The sequence below is a fragment of the Tinamus guttatus genome, unplaced genomic scaffold, assembly GCF_059628265.1.
Source record: "Tinamus guttatus ecotype Peru unplaced genomic scaffold, ASM5962826v1 Tinamus_guttatus_pri_ptg000397l, whole genome shotgun sequence".
In the NCBI taxonomy this organism is placed as follows: Eukaryota; Metazoa; Chordata; class Aves; order Tinamiformes; family Tinamidae; genus Tinamus; species Tinamus guttatus.
The window spans coordinates 4,073,787-4,094,433 of record NW_028288931.1 but is presented as its reverse complement, the minus strand read 5'-3'; the positions used below and the strand labels follow the sequence as shown (position 1 = coordinate 4,094,433).

General features: G+C 63.2%; 2 protein-coding genes across 2 annotated transcripts; both read right to left on the bottom strand.

The window, feature by feature from the left end:
* Positions 1-3,302: 3,302 nt before the first annotated feature.
* Positions 3,303-3,892, bottom strand: ID3 (inhibitor of DNA binding 3). The gene is made up of 2 exons (XM_010214488.2): positions 3,531-3,892; positions 3,303-3,365 (listed from the first exon to the last, which is right to left on the bottom strand). The coding sequence occupies exons 1-2, from the start codon at positions 3,849-3,851 to the stop codon at positions 3,309-3,311; spliced, it is 378 nt and encodes a 125-aa protein (XP_010212790.1). The 5' UTR covers positions 3,852-3,892; the 3' UTR covers positions 3,303-3,308.
* Positions 3,893-11,683: 7,791 nt separating this feature from the next.
* LOC104567654 (uncharacterized) lies at positions 11,684-14,142 on the bottom strand. The gene is made up of 6 exons (XM_088531032.1): positions 14,070-14,142; positions 13,350-13,418; positions 13,087-13,206; positions 12,461-12,565; positions 12,134-12,240; positions 11,684-11,920 (listed from the first exon to the last, which is right to left on the bottom strand). Exons 1-6 carry the CDS (start codon positions 14,140-14,142, stop codon positions 11,762-11,764), a joined length of 633 nt encoding a protein of 210 aa, XP_088387158.1. The 3' UTR covers positions 11,684-11,761.
* Between the last annotated feature and the right edge of the window lie 6,505 nt (positions 14,143-20,647).

The window sequence follows — 20,647 nt, the reverse complement described above, 5'->3', positions numbered from 1 at the left end:
AGGCAGCGTGTGCACGCATGTCCCTGGTGGGGCAGCTACGCTGCTCTGCAGCGTGTGCACATGCATGTGCAAGCGCGCGCAATCGCAAGCCCGTATGCATGCAAAAGCACGTGCATGCGCATGCAAACAGCGTGCACGCGCACAGGCATGTGCGTGTGCAAAGAACGTGCACTCGTGCTCGCCTGCAAGCACCCGTGTGTCCCGGGGCCCCCCCGGACCCCCCGGCACGCACCCCAGCGCCCCGGCGAGCGCGCTGGCCCCGCGGCCGCCCGGCTGGCTGGTTGGCGTCGGGCCGGGCCGCGCGCGGCGGGGGGGGAGGCAGCCTTGGCCGGGGAAGGCAGCGGGAGGAGGAGGAGGAGGGAAGTGCGGCTCAGACAGCGCGGCGCCAGCAAACACCTGCAAACAGCTCCGGGCACACAATGGCAAATACAGGTGGGGAACCGCCGGCGCGGCCTCCGTCAGCGCCGCCGATTGCATCAGACTCGCCGCCCTGCCAAGAGGCGCCGAGGCGAGCGAGCCGGCCGGGCCGGCCAGCGGCAGCCCTGCGCACTTGGGGCCACTTTGCATCACCCCCACACACACACTGTTTTTTTTTTTTTTTTTTTTTTTGCTATTCTTATGCTTTTTTCCCCCTTTGCAGCATGACACCCTTGGAAGACAAAAGAAACCACCCTGGGAAGAGGATTCGGAGCAAACGGCGGGAGCAGCTGGGGAGGGCTGGAAGGGGAATGGGGGGTCCATTGCAGTAAATCTGCCCCATGAGGGAAATCCCAGGGCTACCGAGGCAAAGGGCGCTATTTTTAGCAATGTTCCTTTTTTTTTTTCCCCTTTTATCAGGGTTTCCAAAGAAATCCTCGGCTTCAGCACAGCAGGCAGGAAGGCGAGCCGGGGCGGGGGGCCGCGTGCCGGGTTCCTCCCCCCGCCTCGCTGTTCCCATTGCTGGGGCCGAGGCCTGGGAACGGCCACGGCGCTTCCAGGAACCGCGCTGGGATCCGCCTGCCGCGGAGGCGCCGGCCCTGCGAGGCTTCCCGGGAGCCGGTGCCAAGGCTTCCCGCTGCCAAACCCGGCAGCCCCTGGGAGCTGCTGGCCGCAGGGCCACCATGTCCCACTGCTGTCCCTGTGGACACACAGGGAGCAGGGATTTGCTTCGCCTCCCCCCTGCACACGCAGCCAGCCCGAAGCGGCAGGGGAGCAACATTAATTGCTATTATTAACTGTTATTAACTATCACTGCTTATTAGCCGCACAGGGAGCTTGCATCCTGGCAGTGCGGGCAGCTCCAAGGCCTCTCCTTGGAGCCAGTCCCATGCCAGCCGTGGCGGCAGGAGGACATCAAGCCACGACCACTGCCCAAGGAGTCGGGATCCGGGACTGAGCTCGGCACCATACGGATTCGGTCGTGGCCTGGCTCTGCCCACGACCGCCTGGATGCAGACAGGATGCCCAGATCCCAGGTTTTCAACTGCATTAGGGCCAAGGCACAGAGCACGGGACAGCCCTCACTCACCTGCATTTCTGCAGAGCCACTGGGGACATGGGCAGATGCCAGCACCGTGCTGGTCTCAGGAGGAGCGGATTCGGTCCGGTTGACCCGTATCCAGATCCCGGCAGGATCCAGCACTCCAGGTGGGGGCCGGCAGCCCCGAGCAGGCAGGAGGCCCCCGAGCTGCCTCTAATTGCAGGCAGGCGGGAGCCTTCCCTGGGGAGCCGGATCCGGCCCAGCTGCACCGGGGCCACAGGGCTCCGCGGCTGAGCCAGGCACATCTGGGAGGCCAAAGGCAAAGCACCCCCCCCAGCACGGGATGGGGGTAAAGAGAGGGATTCCTGCCCTGGGGCAGCACAGAGAAGGGGCTGCAGCACCAGGACCACCCCCTCCAGCACAGGCAACGCTCCAAGCAGCAACATCCAGGCCCGGCAGCATCCAGCTGTGCCCCTTCCCCTGGGCTATCCCAGCTGGCCCTCACCCGTTCCCAGGAAAGGCAGCTTGGGAGCTGCTCCCAAGGCTCATCCAGGCGAGGACCATCTCCCCCTGCACGGCAAACGGAGGAATAGCGATAGCGCCTTCACTCCTTCCCCATCAGATAAGGTGAGCAGCACCCAAAATAGCTGGCAGACACCTCCGCCCGAGACGGCTGCCTAGGGTTAATTCCTGCCATACCTGCACTGACATTTCAAAGCTATTAAACAATTAATGAGATTCCTAACGTAACCCTAGAAGTTGGGATCTCAGGATGGCTGCTCCTGCCTCCGGGGCTGCCGCTCTGCTCCCCGCAGCCCCCCATCCCAAACCCAGCAGCTCCGGCCGCGCTGTCCTGCTTCTCCGGGCCAATCTGGAGAGTGTTTGGATAGAAGGAGGGCAAAGCTGTTTGAAACAACCGTTTTGTTTTTTCTTTATTATGTAAAAATTTTTTATAACTTTTATAAAAAGTTTATAAAGCAAGTAACAAGGCATCGTCGGCAGAACTTCACCTTCCTGCAAAAGGTACAAACGTTATACTCTAGTATAGAGCTGCACAATACACGAGGCCGCGGCCCCAGAGAGTTTGGTTTGGATTCGCAAGTGCCCCCCCACCCCGATCCCTTCCCGCGACCCCCCCGCTCCCCTCCCACACCTTTAGCAAGAATTCAATCACTATAATCCAAAAATATACAGACAACTGCATCTTCACCAGTCTATCGGGATTAAAAAAAAATAAAAAGTGTCTTGTTTATATTCGTTCTGGTTTTAAGTCCTAAAAAACAAGCCGGGATTTTACTAGCGACGCTCAGAACTCGGTGCCGGGACGAGGATGCCGGTGGCTTGGCGGTTCCGAGCCGGGCGGGTAGCGCTGGCAGTTCCTTGGGAGGATAAAACTGGAGCCGAGGAGGAGGAGGATGAAGAGCCCCAGTGGATGCGGGAGGCAGGGCCCCCCCGGCGGGGGGCCAGCCCGCACCTGCGGGCGGCCGCGGGGGGGGACACGGGGACAGAAAGGGCCCTGTCGCTCGGCCGGCACTTCAGAGGCAGGTCCGCAGACAGGCTGGCGCCGCAGAGGAAGCTGCTATTTACCTCCGGCTGATAACGAATCAGGAACCGACACTCGCTGCGTGTTTGCTAATTGGCACCAAGAGGAGAAAGAAAAGAAAGGAAAGAAAGGGGAGAGAGAAGAAAAAAAAATGAGCTGAGCTGCGGGTTGGCTCCGAGCAGATTCGGCTGCGTTTTCGCCCCCCGGGGTCGGGGGAGCCGCCGCCGCTGCCCCCCTCCCCCGTCGAGGCGGCCCCGAGCGAGGACCCGGGGGTGGAAGGGGGGTAACTCACCTGTAGAGGCGACGTTAGTGACACAAACTTCTCTCGTCTTTGGCGCGGAGTTCGGAGGCGAGTCCGGCTGCCTGTGGAGAGCAGGGAGCGGGGTCAGCGCTGCCTGCGCACCGCGGCGGCGGGGGGAGAGACTCATTCCCATTCCCATTTTCCAGACCCTCCCCGAATCAAACCACCCTGTAGGCGCTCACACGCAGCACGGCAAACCCCATCCCCATCCTGGGAGCAGCCCTTACCTTCAAGGAGAGCAGGGTGCCCTCGGGGGAAGGGTCGCAGCCCTTGGCCTCTTCCTCCAGCACGATCTGCAGGTCGAAGATGTAGTCGATGACATGCTGGAGGATCTCCACCTGGCTCACCTTGGTGCCCTGCGGGATGCCCGGCACCAGCTCCCGCAGCTTCGAGTAGCAGTCGTTCATGTCGTAGAGCAGGTTCATGGGCTCCTCCAGCGCCGGGCTCTTGTTGCTGCTGCCGCGGGCGATGGCCAAGCTCTGGTCCGAGAGGCAGCACACGGCCTCGTAGCAGCTCCGCACGGAGCGCACCGGGCTGATGGCTTTCATGGCAGGGCTCGCTTGGACGGGGCCGGCGGGGACAAGAACCGCCTTGGTGCCCTGGGAGGGGAACGGCGACCGCTGCGGCTCTGCTGGCCTCGCTGCGGGAACGTCGGGGCCACCAAGTGTCGGAGCCACCGAGTCCTGGGGCCACCAACCTCTCAACTCCGAGCGCGGGGACGTCGCTGGCGCGTTAAAGCGAGGGCCGTGCTGCGCCGCGCTCTATATAGGCACCCGCCGAGGACCCGCCCCCTTGTATGCAAATGAGGCAACAAACCCTGCCCCCTCATGCAAATGAACACACAGGCCACGCCTCCTGGTGACCCGTGGTGGCCGTGGTGGCCCCACAGGGGGGCTTGGCGGGGGGGTCCGTGGCCTTCAGCCTCCCATCGCCACCCCGCAGTATCTTCCCCAGGGCTGGACCCCAAAATCCACCCTGGAAAATTTGGGGGGGGGGGGCAGCCCCGCCACCCCCCCAACCCTGTATCCCCCCCCCCCCCCCCATGGTTCCTTCCCGGAGTTTTGGGGAGGGCGATAATTTTTCCTCCCCCCCCCCCCCCACAAGCTTTTCCAGGGAGATCTCGTAGGAAATTAGTGCCGCCCTGTTCCTCAATTCGCTTCTCATATGACCTCCAGACTTTCTGGCGTCAGGAATTATCTTGTGACCAGAAGAAAAAAATTAATTGCGGTAAAGCTGAGGTTACGATGGAGAAACCAGATTTAGGTCAGCGCCGGCGCTCCTGTGAGCGGGCGGTGCTTTCTGGCCCCCCCTTTTTATTTTTTTTTCCGGAATGGGGAGCGGAGATTTATAGGCACGGGGCTCCGCTCAGTCCATCTGGGGGAAGCAGCGACCCAGCGGAGGGGTCCCGGAGCGGGGAAAACTCTCCTCACTGGGAATCCCGGCAAAATTAAGGGGAATGTGGCCCCCGCCATGCATTTTGGGTGGGTTATGGAATATTTCCTGAGGTTTGGTCGCATTGTGGGGAAGGTCCCAAATGAGGGGTAGTGGGATGGGTACAGTAGGGTGAGGGGTACCCCAGGACCCCACTCGGGCCAGGGGTCCTGGCCAGGAATAGGATGGGAGGGGGGTCTTGGAGGCACCTGGAAGAAATTACTGCTGCCTGCAAAAGCAATTTCTTCCAGATCAGCCCAAATTCCCAAATTTCGTTCACGCCGCCTTTCACTCCCCCTCTTTGCAAGGGAACAAACCTCACCGGGACCCCCAAAGTGGGCGGGGGGGGGCATCCACTTCTGTCACCCACCCACGGCCACGGGGCTGCCCCAAGACCCAGGAAAAAGCCCCATTCCCGCCAGGAAGCGGCCGCGAGACACTTCTCCCCCCCCTCCCTTTTCTCCCCCCTCCCTCCTCGCTCTTTTCCTGGGAATCGCCCCAGTGCCGAGGGTGGCAGCTTGGGAACGGCCCCGGCGGCGGCATCGGCACGGGCCGCCGCTTTATTACCATTATTTAAATCCCTCTTAACCTGTTCCTGGGCAAAACGATAACCCACCCCCACCCCCCGGCACAAAACCACCCCCGACACCCCCGAGGGGTCCCCGAGCCCCCCCAGCACCGCCCGGCGCCGCCCCCGCCGCGGTGGCACCGCTGACCCCGCGCGTTCCCAGCGCCGGCCCCCCCGCTCGCCGCCCCCCGTTTCCCAGGGGGGGCTCAAAGGCAGCGCCGGGGGCTTTTGTTTGCAGGGGGTTTTGTTGGCGGCCGTTCCCACAGGCCCGGCCTGGGCGGCGGGACCCGCTGCCTTTGCCCAGCTGTGGCCCGGGCCCTCCAGCTGTGTTGATCTAACTCCCGGCCCCAGACAGCCTGGCGCCAGCCCTGCGCACGTCATGCATTCACACAGGGATGCGTGGCCAAGGCAACCCCGCCGCCGCCATGGCCACGGCGCCGCGCGGCCGCCAATGAGCGCCGGCGCGCGGGGCGGCGCGCGAGCGAGCTGGCAGCGCGGGGACGTTGCTGCGCTCCTCCTTTTTCCCCCCCTCTTTTACTTTTCACCCCAACAGACCGAACGACGGGGGCGAGTCGAGTGTCCCAACCCCTATGCATAAATATATACCTATTTATTCCCTCTATATGTTTATTTATTTATTTATTCAGTTAGTGAGTTGTTCTGATTCCTCCCGCCAGCCCCAAATTGGGATATTCTTGCTGCGGGCCGGCCGGGAAGGCAGATTTCTTGGCAGTGAGCAGGGAGAAAGGAAAGGGGGGGGGGTGGCAGAGTTGTTGCCGGGGGGGAAGGGAGCGGGAATGCTCCGGAGCACAGTGATTTCACATGGAAAAGGGCCCGCTGTGCCGCCTTCATTCAAAATAGGGAATAGAAAGGAAAGGACGGAGAAGCGGCATTCAGGACCCTGGGTTTGCTCCATACTCCAGATCGGCTCCGCCGGCCCTGAAATAGCAGCCTCCCCTGGGGGGGGGCCCACGGGGGACACCCCCGTCCAGAGCATCACCCCCATCCCCATCTCCCCACCACCTCCCTGCCCTCTGGTCCTTTTCCCGAGATTTCACTGCTAATCCTGGACAATTTTCCTCCGTGCCGCTGCCCTGCAGGCTCATTGCGCTCACGGGAGGAGGCAAGTCGCTAATGCACACCCCCACCCTCCAAAAAAAAGCTTCCCCCGCTCCTTTCCTCCTAAAATTAGTCCCTACAGGTGGCAGGATGTGAAGGACATAAAGCAGAGGGAAACGGCCGGGCGCAGCCCGTGCCACCCGCGCCTGCTGGGGGGTGGGCAGAGCAGGGGCAGCACTGGTGGGTTTTGGGGTAATTTCCACCCGCGCATGAACTGGAGGCTGCCTGGGAGTCCCGGCCACAGGGAAACATTTTATCCGCAGAGGAGAGGCCCGGAGCCACAGCGGAGGCTGGAGCTTCAGAAGGAATCAGCGAGGCTGCTCCGGAGCCGGCTGATCCCCAAGGATCTCCCCCGTGCCTCAGTTCACCCCTTTGTCCAGCACAGCCACAGCAGAGCCACGGTGCTGTGGAGCGGGATGGTATCCAGAGCGGAGCGTCACCCGGTGCTGCCGGAGGCTGTTCCTGGCTCTCATGGCGAGCAGGGAAGCGCAGGAGCCGGCCCCAAGCCAGCCCGTCACTAGGAGACCCGGCCTGGCCCTGGGGAATGTGGGAGCCCAGCGCTGTTTGGCCAGGGGATTAACCTCCCTCGGTGGAGCCCAGGCCAGGGACAGAGCATCCCATTTCGGAGCCTTTCTGTCCACGCAGAGGGCACACCTTGCTGGCCATCATTAGGGTTCAGAATGAACAAGGGGTGGCATTAGTTTCTTGCAAAGTCTCCAAAGAGGAAGAAGAGCACACACCTCCCTCCTGCCTTGCTCCAGGGGGACTAGCAGCCCGGACCTTGGCTAGCTGCCCAGGCTGATCATTAGTCACCAGCCCTGTCCGGGAGAAAGGAGCGGGAGGATGTCACTCGATCACATAAGGAAATGGGGCCGAGGGCCTGCAGGGCTCAGCATCCTCCTGCCCCCAGCCTGGGGGGTGACCAGCAGCAAATCTGCCCTATGGGGTCTGAACCCAGTGTGGCCGCCCCGTCCCCCAACCCGCTCCGTGCCTCAGTTTCTCCACACCTCCAGACCCGCCTGGGAGCCAGGTCTCAGCACCAGTTCCAGCACCTTGGCGGCACCAGGAAGGAGATGCCGAGAGGGAACCACAGCTTCCTCAAAGGAAGGAGGAGAGTTTTCCAGGCCAAATCCTGGGCATCCGAAACATCCCTTGGCGGGGCCAGGGCGGCAGCAGGCTGGCGCCTGACTCAGAGCACCCGTGCGCGGAGCTGCCCCTCCGAGCGGCACGCGGAAACCGGGGGTCTGTGAGAGGCAGCACCAGGCCCGGAGCCCCCCGGGCGGCCAGGAAGGGTGGGAGCAGGACCGGGAGCAGCGGAGCCAGCGCTAACAGCTGGCGGCCGCCGTTCCCAGAGCCGGCGCTCGGGATTCCCCGACAGCTGCTTCCTGCTGCCGGTATCTCACGGACTCATCTGGGGGAGCTGGGACCGGCCGCCTGCTCGCCGCCACCCCCCGCCACTTCCTGCGCTGCCACGCCGGGCTCCAGCCTCCTTTCTCACGGCCTCCCCCCCGAGGATGCCCGGAGTCACCCTTGGAGCAACGGAGCCCCCCAGGACCTGCCTGCAGCCCTGGTCCCCTCCCGTGTCCCCGCACATCCCTCTTGCTCCCCACCCACGCTGCAGCAGCACCCCGGGTGCCTCCAGCACCTGCAGCATCCTGGGGGGCTCCAGCAGCTGCTCCTGCCCCTCCTCGCTTTTCCTCCCTTCCCCCCAGGCCTTCCCCGATGGAAGAGGAGGAGGAAGGTGCAGGTGGGAGCCGGGGCCAGCACAGGTGCAGGGACATGGGTGACACAGAGGGGCCCAGTGCCTGTGGAGCCACCTCTTCCACCGCCACCGCCACCCACGATCCCCGTGTCCCCCTCCCTGTCCCATCCTCCAGTGCAGCTGAGCTCGCGAGTGCCCCATCCCCAGGATGGGAAACCGAGGCCCGGCCTCCGCTCCCAGGATGAGCCCCAGGAAGGGGGGTGCTGCCTCCCTGGGCCTCCTCCCTTCCGCAGCACCCCAAATTCTGCCCCGTCCGCCCCCAGCTCCCGCAGAGCCACAGGAGGATGTGGCTTTGCCGGGCGGCTTAGTTAGGGTGAGAAGGACCATTAAAAATCACCGTGGCCCCCCAGGTCCCCCATGCTGCCCTAAATCACTGCTGGGAATTTGCAGCACCCCCTGGGCAAAGCGGCCGGAGAAGCCCCATGCCCTCCCCGCCCGATTCCCACCCATCTCCCTCCAACCGCAGCAGCCCCAAAGCACCCGGATCCTCCCTAAAAAGGAGGCGGGAAGGGGCCGCCCCCCCGTGGAAAAACACGGCGGCGGCGGGGGCGGCGGGAGGGGGACGGGTTATCGCGGCACCCATCGGCATCTAATAAACCCGAGGTATTTTTAGCGAAGGTGACAGGCAGCGCGACCGGCGCCCACGAGCATTTTCCACTCGCATCTGCGCTTGCGTTTCCTGCCGCGGTCGAGGCGCTTCTCGAAGGCGCCCGGGCGGCTCCTCCTGCAGCCACCGCCGGTAGAAATAACCCGGCCCGGAACGGCCCCGGCCCCGGCCCCGAGCGCATCCGGCCCCGCCGGGCGCCTCTTTATCGGAACGGGGCCAGGAGCGGCCGGGAAGGCACCTGGCGCAGCCGGAGGTACCGGCGGTACCGGCGAAGCTGCCGCTGCTGCTGCGTGGCGCCCGCTCCGCTTCTCACCCCTTTTTGCCCCCCCCGTCCCGCGGGGACGCGCTGAGCCCTTGCAAACTCATCACAGGCCTCTCCAGGCCGGGCTGGGGCAAGCGAGGGAGGGGACAGAGGGATGGAGCTGGCGTGGGGACATCTCCGCATCTCGCCCCGGGGACCGGCCCGGCTCGGGGCTGCGGGGGGGGTGGCAGGTGTCTCTGTCCCCTCCCCCTGCCCCTCTCCCTGCTTCCGCTGACACAAATTTTCCACCCGCCCGGGGCAGGTGCCGGGTGAGGGACAACGGTGCAGCAAGAGGGACAGGATGGGCCCCCACAACAGTTCTACACCCAAAATTCTCCCATTGGGAACCCTGGGGGCAGGATTGTCCCCCTCACAAGCCCCCCACTCCCCCATAACCTCCAAGCCCTCAATATCTCAGCAGGTCCCCAGTGTCACCTCTCGTGCCCTCTCCCATCCCCAGCACCAGGAAGGCAGCATTCCTGGACTGCGGCAGCGGAGGATGGAGGAAAAAAAAAAAAAAACCCACAAACGGGAGCATCCCAAGGCACATCCCAAGCTTTCGGGAATGCACCCACTATTGTTGCCTGCAGGCGCCCAGATGCAAAAATAATAATTAAAAAATCGTCTCCCCCCGGCCGCGGTGCAGCAAGCCCAGTGCCCGGCGGCAGCACCGCGCCGGGAGCCGCGCGCTCCCCAGGGCCATCCTGGTCCCCCCGTCAGGCCTCGATGCACCGTCCGCAGCTCTGGATCTCGTTCGAGTCCGCTCCGAGTGGCGTCGGTGCCACCACAGCTGCAGGGCCAGGTGCCGCGTGGGGAGGCCGGATGCCGACCTGCTACTCGCTTTCGCTTTTTCTTTTTATTTTTTTTTTCATTTTTCTTCTATTTTTCCTCCTTCACTTCCCTGGGGTGACTTGGCATCCTGAAGAGTTGCTGTCCCCTCCTGAGTTTGGGGCTCCCCATGGGAGGGCTCCCCATTGTGGGGACACTCGTGTCCCCCATGCTTGCAGTGGTCAGCTGGTGACATCTCTGTGTCCATCCAGAGTCCCTGGGGACACATGGTCCCCATATGGGAGTAGCCATGTGGGGCCAAAAACCTGCTCCGAAAGCTGGGGAGGAGGAAGGACATGTGTGAGGGGGACATCAGCCCCCACCAGCACACAGCACCTGCAGGCACCCAAGAGACCCCTGCTTGGTTTGTCACCCTGCCTGCACCCAGCTGGGCCCAGTCCATCCCCCCCAAGCTGCCTTCTCACTTTTCTGCTTTCACTCGCCCTCCCTGACCCTGGCAGGGAGGGTTTTGGCCTCATTTTTGGTTCTCAGTGGCCTTTGGTTTTAAAAATGGGCCACAAAAGTTGCCCTCAGCTGCCTCCTTGCAAGGGGACCCAAAGGGTGTCAGGGAGGCCTGAGACCCCCTGCACCCAGGGGCATACGAGGGCATCTCGTGGCATCCAAAGACCTTGTGTGTCCCAGTGTGGGTGGCCTTGGGGTCCCTCGCTCATGGCTCCACGGTCACTGTGGGGAGGACGGGCACATGCAGCTCTGTGCACCCAGCAGCCCCCCTGTCCCAGGGGTGCAGACCACAGCCCGGCCCTTCTGGGGCTCCCCCCACCTCAACACCCCCCCATTGCACATCTGGGGCCACTCGCAGCCCAGATGGGGCCAATGGGGGACGTTAACCCTTTAGGGGCCAGTGCAGGGCACACACGGCCCCCTCCCACAGCACAGCCTGGGGGCAGGGAGCACTGTCCCCATCACCCCCTCCCATGCCCCTACCCGGGACAGGTTTTGGGGATGGGATGCGCTCAGGGAAGGAGGACAGGAGCATCCCTGTCTGCACACTCCCACCCGTGCATGGAGCCAGGGACCCCTGTGCACAGACGCGGTGCACACGCGTGTGCGAGGGCAGTGCGTGCCCTGGCGCTGTGTTCGATGGGGATGCACGCGTGCAGCAGCTGCATTTGATGCAGCGTGTGTGCACACCGCGGGCACACGTGCACATACGTGTCGTGTCGCACCCAAAACGCGTGTCCTTGTCCGCGTGCGCGCGTGGACACGCGCGGACCCGCGCGGCCCCTTCCCGCCGTAAGTCCCCGCGTGCGCGCGCACCCCCTGCCCGGTCAGCTGCTGCCCCCTGGCGGGCGCAGGCGGCGCAGGGCTCGGCGCTGCCCTCTGCCGGCGGGACCCGGTCCCCTCCGGGCCACCAGCAGCCCCTGGGCCACTGGCCACCCCCTGCCCTTCCCGGGCTATCAGTGCCTGTCTGCCCCCCGCCCCGCCGGTCACCAGCTCCCTCTGTCACCTATGTCACCGGTCCCCTGGACTACTGACCCCCTCCCGCTCAGGCCACTAGCCCACTAGGCCACCAGCTCCGGTGCCTATTGGCCTCCGGACCACCATTCCCAGCCCTCCAGCGAGGCAGAGCAGAGACCAAGCCCCTCCGAGGTGCCAGCACCCGTGGGACCAACAGGGCTGGGAGGGTGACATAGTTTTAATGGGGCTGGGGCAATGCAGAGCTATGGGGACCAGCCAAGAGCCACCATCCCCAGGGCCACGAAGGCGTCCCCAGGCTGTGGCAATGCCTGCAGGCTGGCACAGGAGCCCTCCTGCATCCCCGGGAGCAAGGAGGAGGAAGGCAAGGAGGAGCCAAGGGCTCCGGCATGGTGCCTGGTGGCCTCAGGGGACCGCGGGGCAGGCGACGCCGGTGCCCCTGAGGGCGCAGGTGCCAGAGGGCACCTTGTGCAGGTACTGCTGGTGCCGGTCCTCGGCGTAGAAGAAGTCTCCGGCCGGCTCGATGGCCGTGGTGATGGTTCCAAGGCGCCGCTTGCTCAGCTCCTAGGAATGGGCAAGGGATGGGACAACCTGGACCCCGGCTCCCCCCTCGGGGTGACACTGGGCTGCAAGGGGGCTGTCACCTTGTCCCTCCCAGCGCCCACCCCATCCTCCATCCAGCACCTCCACGAGGTTCCTCTCACCCGCTCCCCTTCCCCAGAAAACAGCCCCAACAGGGGTCCCGCTGTCCCCAGGTGGGTCCCCGTCCCCCGCTACCTCCTGGTAAGCTGCCCGGCTCCGCAGAGCTGCTTCGTGCTGCTCGGGGCCCAGGGTGAAGATGACGGAGCGGTACTGGGTGCCCACGTCCTCCTGCTGCCTCATGCCTGGCGGGGAAGCACCCGGGATGGGTTATCCCAAGCCTGAGCCCATGGGAGGCTGCAGCCACCCGTGGGCGCATGGGGAAACGGAGGCACGGGTGGCCCCAAGGGCAGGAGCTGCCCCTTGGTGGGTGCAGCCGGGGCCTCATCCTGCCTCGGCTCTGCCCCCCAGCTCCCCGGGGTGTCCCCAGGCCTCGGTGTCCCCGCCGCGGAGGCCGGGCCCTACCTTGCGTGGGGTCGTGGTTCTCCCAGAAGAGCCGGAGCAGCTCCCCGTAGCGGAGCCGCCGCGGGTCGAACACGACCCTCACCACCTCCGCGTGCCCCGTCAGCCCTGCGGGGCGACACCGGCCCTGCACCCGCTGCCCCCCGGGGCCCACCCAGCCTCGTGCGGCCCCCAGGGCATCACCCGCTTCCTGGCAGCTGAGAACGGGCAAACTTGTGACCCTCGCGCAAGACAGGGATGCCCGGAGGGTGCCCCATGTCCCCTGGAGGGGACCCCTTCCCCCCTGCCCCTCGGTGTGGGGTTAAATCCCCATCCGGAGACAGCAGCCGCGGATGATATTTCTGGCAGACAGATAATCCCCCAGCAAATGGCTCTCCCGGTAAGCCGGGTGGGATAAGTCTGTGTGGGACGGGCAGTGATTCGGGGAGTCGGGATGGGAGATGAGGGGGACCACAAGCCCTAGGGCTGGGGGACATCCTGCAGGAGCCTCCGTGAGAGCCTAAGCCCATTCCGAGTGGATCTGCGCAGGGTCCAGCATTGCGGCCGTCGGGGAGTTCAAGTCCTCGTGGTGCCCGACAGAGCACGCGGGGGTCCCTGTCACCACGCGAGACTGGACGAGGTGACACTACCTGAGCGGACCTCTTCATAGGTGGGGTTGGGAGTGAAGCCACCTGCAAAGCCCACCTGGGTGGAGAAGACCCCCGGGAGCCTCCAGAAGAGCTGCTCCGCTCCCCAGAAGCATCCCATGCCTGGCGGAAAAGGGCACAAGGAGAGGGTCCGGATCACCCTGAGGTGTCTGCACGGACAGGAGGGAGCAGGGACGGGCACGGGGGGGATTTCAATCCCTCTTGGGACTCCCAGCATGTTCCCGGGCAGTGGGAAAACCACTCACCGAAAATGGCCACCTGCATCCCATCAGGGAATGGTGGGAGCGTGGGGTTCCCGCTGACAGCATGGGTGGCTGCAGAGGGGAAAACACGGGGTCAGGACCCCCGTGTCCATTTGGGAAGGACCCAGATGTGTTCCCTCTGTGGGGACAGCCACGGGCTGCCGACCACAGCCGCTGCTCCATGCCAGGCCTGAGGGCTTGGAAAGCCAAGGAAAACTCTCCATTCCTCAGGTTCACAGGGCCGGGGGTATCCCTATCCAGCCCCATCTGCAGGGAGCTGGAAAGTGGGAAACTGGTGCAAAGAGAGCGGCCTCCACTTAGAGCTGCCACATCCCTCTGCGTGGAGCCGCCACCGTCCCCTCCAGCTCCTCAACCCACCGCGTTCCTGCCCATCGCCCTCCTCCCGACCCAGCCGGGGCTCCTGGGAGCAGCGGCCTCTCCCGGGAATGCTCTGACTCCCCCGGGATCCAGGCTGGGGGGCTGGGAGGGAGGCAGGGAGGCTGCCGGGCCTCCCTCCCTCCCCATCCAGCGGGATGCGTCTCCTAGCAACCCCCTCGGTTGCCATGGCGAGCGCAGCCCCCATCCGCAGCTCCCATCCGCATCCCCCACCCGCATCCCCATCCCACCCGGCCAGCACAGCCCCGCTCCCACCAGGGACTGCGGGGACGCCGGGAAGGGGGTCCGGCCGCCCCCCCCGCCGTGTCCCCGTCCCCCCCGCGGTACCTGCCACCCGCAGCGGCTCCCCCCGGCCCGGCAGAGCGGCGGCGGCGCTGGGCAGCTCCGCGCGCCCCGGCATCGCCCCGCGCGCCCCGGCCCCACGTGCTGCTACTTTGGACCGGGAGGAGGGACCTGTGGGCGCTGGGAGGGAGCCAGCGCCCGTGTCCCCGTCGCAGGGGCGGACGGGGCCTCCACGGTCTGGCGCTCGTGTCCCCCCGGAGCAGGAGGCCAGGCAGGGCTCATGGCTGTGCAAGGGGCCTCGTTTTCTGCCTTTTACCACAGGCAAAAGGGGGGTTGTGAGTTTAATTGAGGCAGTGAGCTGGGGAGGACAGGGGAAGACACCCCCCCGGCCTGGGAATGCGCACAGGGCCGCTCCGTGAGCACAACCCCTATTAGGCGCCAGAGAATCCAAGCCGGCGAGGCCTGTGGGAATGGGGCTGGCCAAGGCTGATCCTGCCCCTCAAGCGGAACGGGGCCAGAGTCCCGGCTCTTCCGCCCCTCGTCCCTCCGTCAATCATTAACGCGAGCGTCGCCGGTGCCCAAGTTCATTCCTGGGCTGGATCCCATCTTCCCTTGGCTCCTTCCCTGCGGATGCGGCCCTTTCCAGCCTGACCTTCCCAGCTGACCTTCCCGCCATGGCCAAACCCTCTCCGGGTTTGCCAGCCTGCTGAAAAAGCGCTTGTGTGTAATGAGGAATACAGAGCTGCACCCAAATTCCCAGAGTTTAACCCCAATCTGAGCATACGCTGACACGCAGCCCCCTGTAACCAGTCCCTGCAGAGGGGCTGGGAAGCGGGGCCGGTGCCACCCCCGCACACGAACATCAATGGATATTTTGCCCATTGCCTGCCTCGAATCCAAGAGCTCCATCCCGCATCCCTGCTCCGTGCTGTCCTTGGGGATCCCCCCGCAGCGGGTGGCGGAGGCTGCGCGGGGGGCTGAGCAGGGAAGAGTTAAGCCAAGCCGCGCGCTCCGAGCGGGGACCAGCCCGGCTGCGGCCTCATTCCGGCTCCGAAGGCGCCGCCGCTGCAGGGCTGCTCGCTGCAGCCATCAGGCTCCTTGTGGGGCTTCATCTGCCCACGGGCGCCCTTCCTCCTCCCAATCCTCTTCCTCCTCCTCTTCCTCCTCCTCCTCCTCTTCCTCCTGGGGAAGAAGTGCAGGGAGAGCTGCAGACATGGAGGTAACGGGGATGGAAGGGGGCTGCGCTGCTCCATTGTGTGCAGAGGAGGGAATGGGAAGAGGGATGGAGATATCGGGGGAGGGAGCCGGGGGGAACCCACTGGGGCTGCCGAGGAGACGGGGCAGGAAGGATGGAAAGGGGCGGCTGGAGATGCTGGAGCGCAGGTATCCGCGTGGCGCTTTGCCAGGGTGGATGTGGATGTGGATGTGGATGGGGATGTGGATGGGGATGGGGATGGGGGGCACATTCCTATGGACGCCCCCGGGATGCGCGAGGCCGAGCGGGACAGATCCCCCCTCCCCGGGCAGCACCACGGAGAGCTCCGGCCGGGCAGCCCGGGGGGGCGGGATATGGACCCCCCCCAACCCCCTGCACCGCGCCGGGACCCCCGGGGCCACAACCCCCGCGCGGCCGAGGGGTGGGCGCGAAAACCCCAAGGGGGAGCAGCAGGGAGAGGGGATAAGACAAAATGACACGTGGAAAGAGAGGGGCTGGAAGGACCTGCAGCGAGTTGGAGAGGCCTCTGCTGGCCCTTGGGGGTCTGGTCCTGCTGGGAAGGAGCAGGTCCCAGACAGGAAGAGGGGGGCGAGGGGGTCTCTGAGCCATGGGAGGGGAATTTGAGGCGATTTCTGCCATTTTGACTATCACGAGGCTTCATTCCATGTGGAAATAGAGCAGGTGGGGTTTTAACAGGGGAGGCTGCTGCAGGGGGTGGGTCCCCCATCCCATTTCCTACACCCCCCCGCCAGGCTTTCCCAAAATGTTCTGAGTTTAGGACCTCCCCATCCCACTACTACAAAGCAGGCCCCCAGGCGCCTCAAATCCCTCCCTGTTTGATCCATTGGAGAGTTTAACCTGGGAGGAAGATGCCCGGCCAGGGCTTTCCACGGCTCTGAGGGCTTGATGACAGCCGGGAAAGGTGAGGACGGCCAGGAAGGGGATCAGGGGACAGATTTGCTCATTATCTTGTGTACAAATAGCAGCCCCAAGGCCGCCATTCCGGAGCGGGATGGGCTCGGGTGCGGGGTTGGCATCGCGCTCCCTGCGGGCCCTTCTGCCCCCCGCCCCACGGATGTTCTCTGCGGAGCAGAGAGGAGAATGGGGGGTCCGTGCTGGAATGCAAGGAGCAGAAAGGAGGATTGCACCGGACTCCTGTAGTAACCCCTATGGATCACGTTGAGGGGGTGGGATGTGTCTGATGGATCCCTAGGGATGCGGGGAGACGCTCCGGGCCCAATCTGCCGTCTGTGCCATCCTGGCCCCACTGCGATCAGCTCTAAACCCTGCTCTCCCCCCAGCACCGCGCGTGCCCCCCCGGCAAGGCCAATCCCGGCCCTAACGCAGCCGAGGATCCCGGCCGGCCACACGAAGGGATTTACCCCTGGGATCCCACAGCCGGGGGAAGAGGCACCTCCTGCCCCGGGGAGGCGCCGGGGGCAGCTCGGGGCAGGGAAGGGGACACCGAATGACGACGGTGACCAGGACCGGCGTGCACCCCCCCAGCCCTCGGCCCCAGCATTTCGTGTTCACCGCGGACCTTGATTTAATGTCACACAATTAAGGCACGCGGTGAATGCCAAAGGGGGGGCCGGCCGCGCAGGGGGAGTCGTGCAGAGACGCTGCGGAGGCCACGGCCGCACGGTAAGGGACCGCGCCGGGATGAACGGGAGCAGGAGCAGCACCCCCAGCCGCTGCCGGGACCCCCCCGATCCCTGCGGGAAGCCCCCCCTGAGGATGGGGGGCAGGATGGGGGGCAGGTTTATTGCCGCAGGTCTCAGCAAAGCCCTTGCTGCAGCCCCAACCCGCCCCCAGGGACAGCGGGACCCTCTGTGTCCCCCCCAGTCCTGCCTGACCTTCGCCAAGGGCAGGGGGCACCCGCCTGCAATGCGCCCCCCACCCCCAAATAAAACCCCACGGAGCCCCTTGGGAGCAACGGGGGCCCCGGGAGCTGCCCCCCCGGCACCACAACCCCCTGGACACCCCAGCCGCTCAGGGATGCTGCAGGGATGGGATTTCCCTCCTCGCTGCCGTGGGAATTCATTGCGATAATGCAGGGAGGCCTCGGCGGCTACGCGCAGCCCCAGCAGCTCCTTATGAGCGTGAAATGGCTTTTTAAATTGTTTTTGCTTTCTTTCTGGATAAGACCCCCATTTTTCCGGGAATGGGTAAGGCGATCCCAGGGAAAGGCCTCCATCCCAAGGGCAGAGCTGGCAGCTGGGAGCCCATCCAGAAAGCCCTTAGGGATGGGCTCCAAGGGGGCAACTGGGAGACGTTGGGGCAAAGGGGGTAGCGCTGAATCAACCCCGATCACAGAGCAAACCAGGGGCAGCTCCTCCGTGGGCTCCCATCTTTCCCTTTGGGATTCTCCAGATCCATTTGCAAACAGATTTGCAAATCTCTTTGCACAGTTTTTCCCCCCCTTCTTTTCTTCCTTTCTCTGAGCCCTTAGCCCAGCGTTTCCCATCTGCCTGTGCCCGAGGGTGGGTTTTTCCTCCCCTGCTCCTGCAGGAGAGGATGCAGCTGGCGCCAGAGGCACCGGAGCAAAGAGCTAATGGAAGGGGAAGAGCAGAGAGAGGCAGAGGATGGTGCAGAGGAAGGCAGCAGGCAGAAGCCCTTAAGGAGGCAGCACTTTTGTGAGGGGACAAGGAGGCAGAGGAGGCCCCTGCGCATCCCCTGTTCAGCACCACGGGCACCTCTGCTGTTAACAGCAGCATTTCCCGAGTGAGCAGAAGGGATCGGATTATTGCTCCTCCATGGGGGCTGGCGGTACGGCCAGATGCAGGGCGAAATCCCAGGCTTAGTGAAGAGCCACCGCGGTCGTGAACATCCCCAAGACTGACGCGCGCTCCCTCCTAGGAAACCTTTGGCTGCTGCGCTGGTGATTTCCAACCTTCCACAAAGTACTAGGAGATTCCTGGTGGTTTTTCCCACATCCTGCTCTTCCCTGGAGGCAAGCGGCCACCAAGCCGCATTTTGGGGCTGAAGATTCGCCCTCAGCATCTCTGCTGGCTGCTTGTGGCCAGCACCAAGGCCCACGTCCCTGGGAATACGCCGGCATTGGGATCAGCCTGCGAAGCAGCGCATCTCCAACAGCCCTCGGGAAGCTGGGAAGAGCCTGGGCAGCCGGGAAGGGCTGTGAAGCCGGTTGCTCAATAAAGGATCCCACCTCGAACCCACAGTGCTGCTGCTGCAACCCTGAGGCACCGTGTCCGTGTCCCAACCCTGCTCCAGGAACAGCCCTCATCCTGCACGGATGCTGCCGAGGGACAGAGGCCCTGGGCGGGAGCCACAAGGAGAAGCTGTGGGGCAGCCCCACGGCACCCACCTGCTCCAGGCCAGGGCTGATGGGGCAAGGGACAGCGAGGAAAGGGAGACGAGGGGACACGGTGTCCCCAAGGCAGGGAAGGGACTTGCTGAGGGCAGGACTCAGCCCTGAACCCTCCGCCCAAGGGTTTGCACAAGTGTGCACAGCCGCACACATGTGCACAGACACGTGCACAGCCGCACACAGCCACATGTGGAGTCACACACATGCACACAGCCACACACACGTACAGCTGCATGCACAGGCACACGTGTGCACAGCCGTACGCATGTGCGCAGCCTCACACGTGTGCACAGTCACACAGGGGTGCACAGCCACACACGGGAGCCCTTCCCTGTCCCCCGCAGCTCCGCTCCGTCTCCGGACGGCGCCCGGCGGCAGCACCTACCCCTTCCCGGGAAGCGCAGCCCCTGCTCGCTGCACAGGTGCCCCTTTTTTGCTTTACATTTGCCTGCGGATTGAGCGCCTCTGGGGCTCCTTTTCCACCTTTTCTCCGTGGGGGAAGAGTCGGGAGCCTCCTTTCTACAAGCACCTGAAGCAGCTGCTCATGGCCCATCGCCGCCTCAGGCCACTGTTTAATAACCCCCCACTTTTAAGACATATCAACAGCCCTTGCAGCTCCCCGCTCCAGCCCAGGATTATTTCCACCCTCCCTTGGCCTCTTGCTATTAAAAACAAATACCCACTTGCAAGGCTGGATGTTGGGGCCAACTGGGGTGTTACTTTCTCTATCCCCTCCTCCAAAGGGATGTTCCCAAAGCTGCTCCAAGCGCATATGGCTCCCTCCTGCGCCTGGTTTCTGCTGCAAGAGGAAGGTGGGATAAATCCTGCAGAAAAGCAGGACCAGGGAGGAGGGCGTCCTGGCTGCAAGCCTGCTTTGCCACTAAGGGAAAAAACAAAGAGGGGAAAAAGCATTTACCACTATTGTAGCTCTTTCCTCACATGCAGCTAAACACAAGGAAAGAAATTCCAAGTCGCACCTTCCCATTCCTGCCTGGCTGCGCCAGGGTTGCTGCATTTGCAACCTGCTCGGGGCAGCGCCAGCACGAGGCAATGGGACAGCAGGTGCCCAGGGCGGTTTTCCAGCCCCGAGCTCATCCCCAACTTACCCTGAGCTGAGGAGGAATCCTGAGGAGCCAACGTCCCGCAGCGGCGGGGAAACCTGGGAAAGAAACATCCGAGGAAGAGGCCGGCGCCGCCGAAGGGCGACGTCCCCGCGGCGGGACGGAGCGAGCGGCAGGCGCCAGTGATGCTCAACAGGATCTCACGTTTATTATCGAGAAGTGATTAATGGTGAAAAGAAAGGCAACGCCCATTCCTTATTGGCTTAACAAGAAACCGAAGAAACAGATTCACTACACATTTTACAATATTTTTGTCCAGAATTCATTTTCCTGTAAACAAAACTTTTTTTTTTTTAAACCACTGTTCTCCCGCTTTCAAATCAAATTAATCCAGACTTAATTTGTAATCTGTATAATGCACAAGAACAGAACATTTCTTAGGACTCCTAGTACTTGACTTTTTTGAGTAACAAAAGGGTCAGAGAAAAATGAACCACCTTTAGACACAACCTCGCGGACAATTCCTGTTCAATTCCTCTTAGGCCAAAACCTCACGTTCCTTGGAGGATTCCTCTTCTTTCAGGCCAAGGAGGGGAGGAAAAAAAAATTTAAAAAAAGAGGGTAAAGAAAAAAGTAATTCCTCCGCTTTCAGTTGCGGACGTTACAACTCGGTTTTCCAAGTGCAAATGTCAAAACCAGGGGGAGGAGGCGCAAGGGGGTGGAAGGGAGGGAAGCGGCGGGGCTTAAAAATTAGAGAAAAAAAGGCATATGCCACTTATGGACTTCAAAATCCAAAAACATAGTAAAAAGACAAAAAAACAAAGCAAATGCTCTGAAATCACAACCAAAGCCAAAAGAAAGGGACAGTTTTTACCTATACTCTACCTAGAAGGGATTTTTTTTTGTTGTTTTTGTATTTTTTTTTTTTAGTCCTATGTCTTTTGTGAAATTCCAATACTTTTTTTTTAAACTGCAAGTTTGTAAGAGTCTTTTCAAAGTCAATGAAATTAAGAAA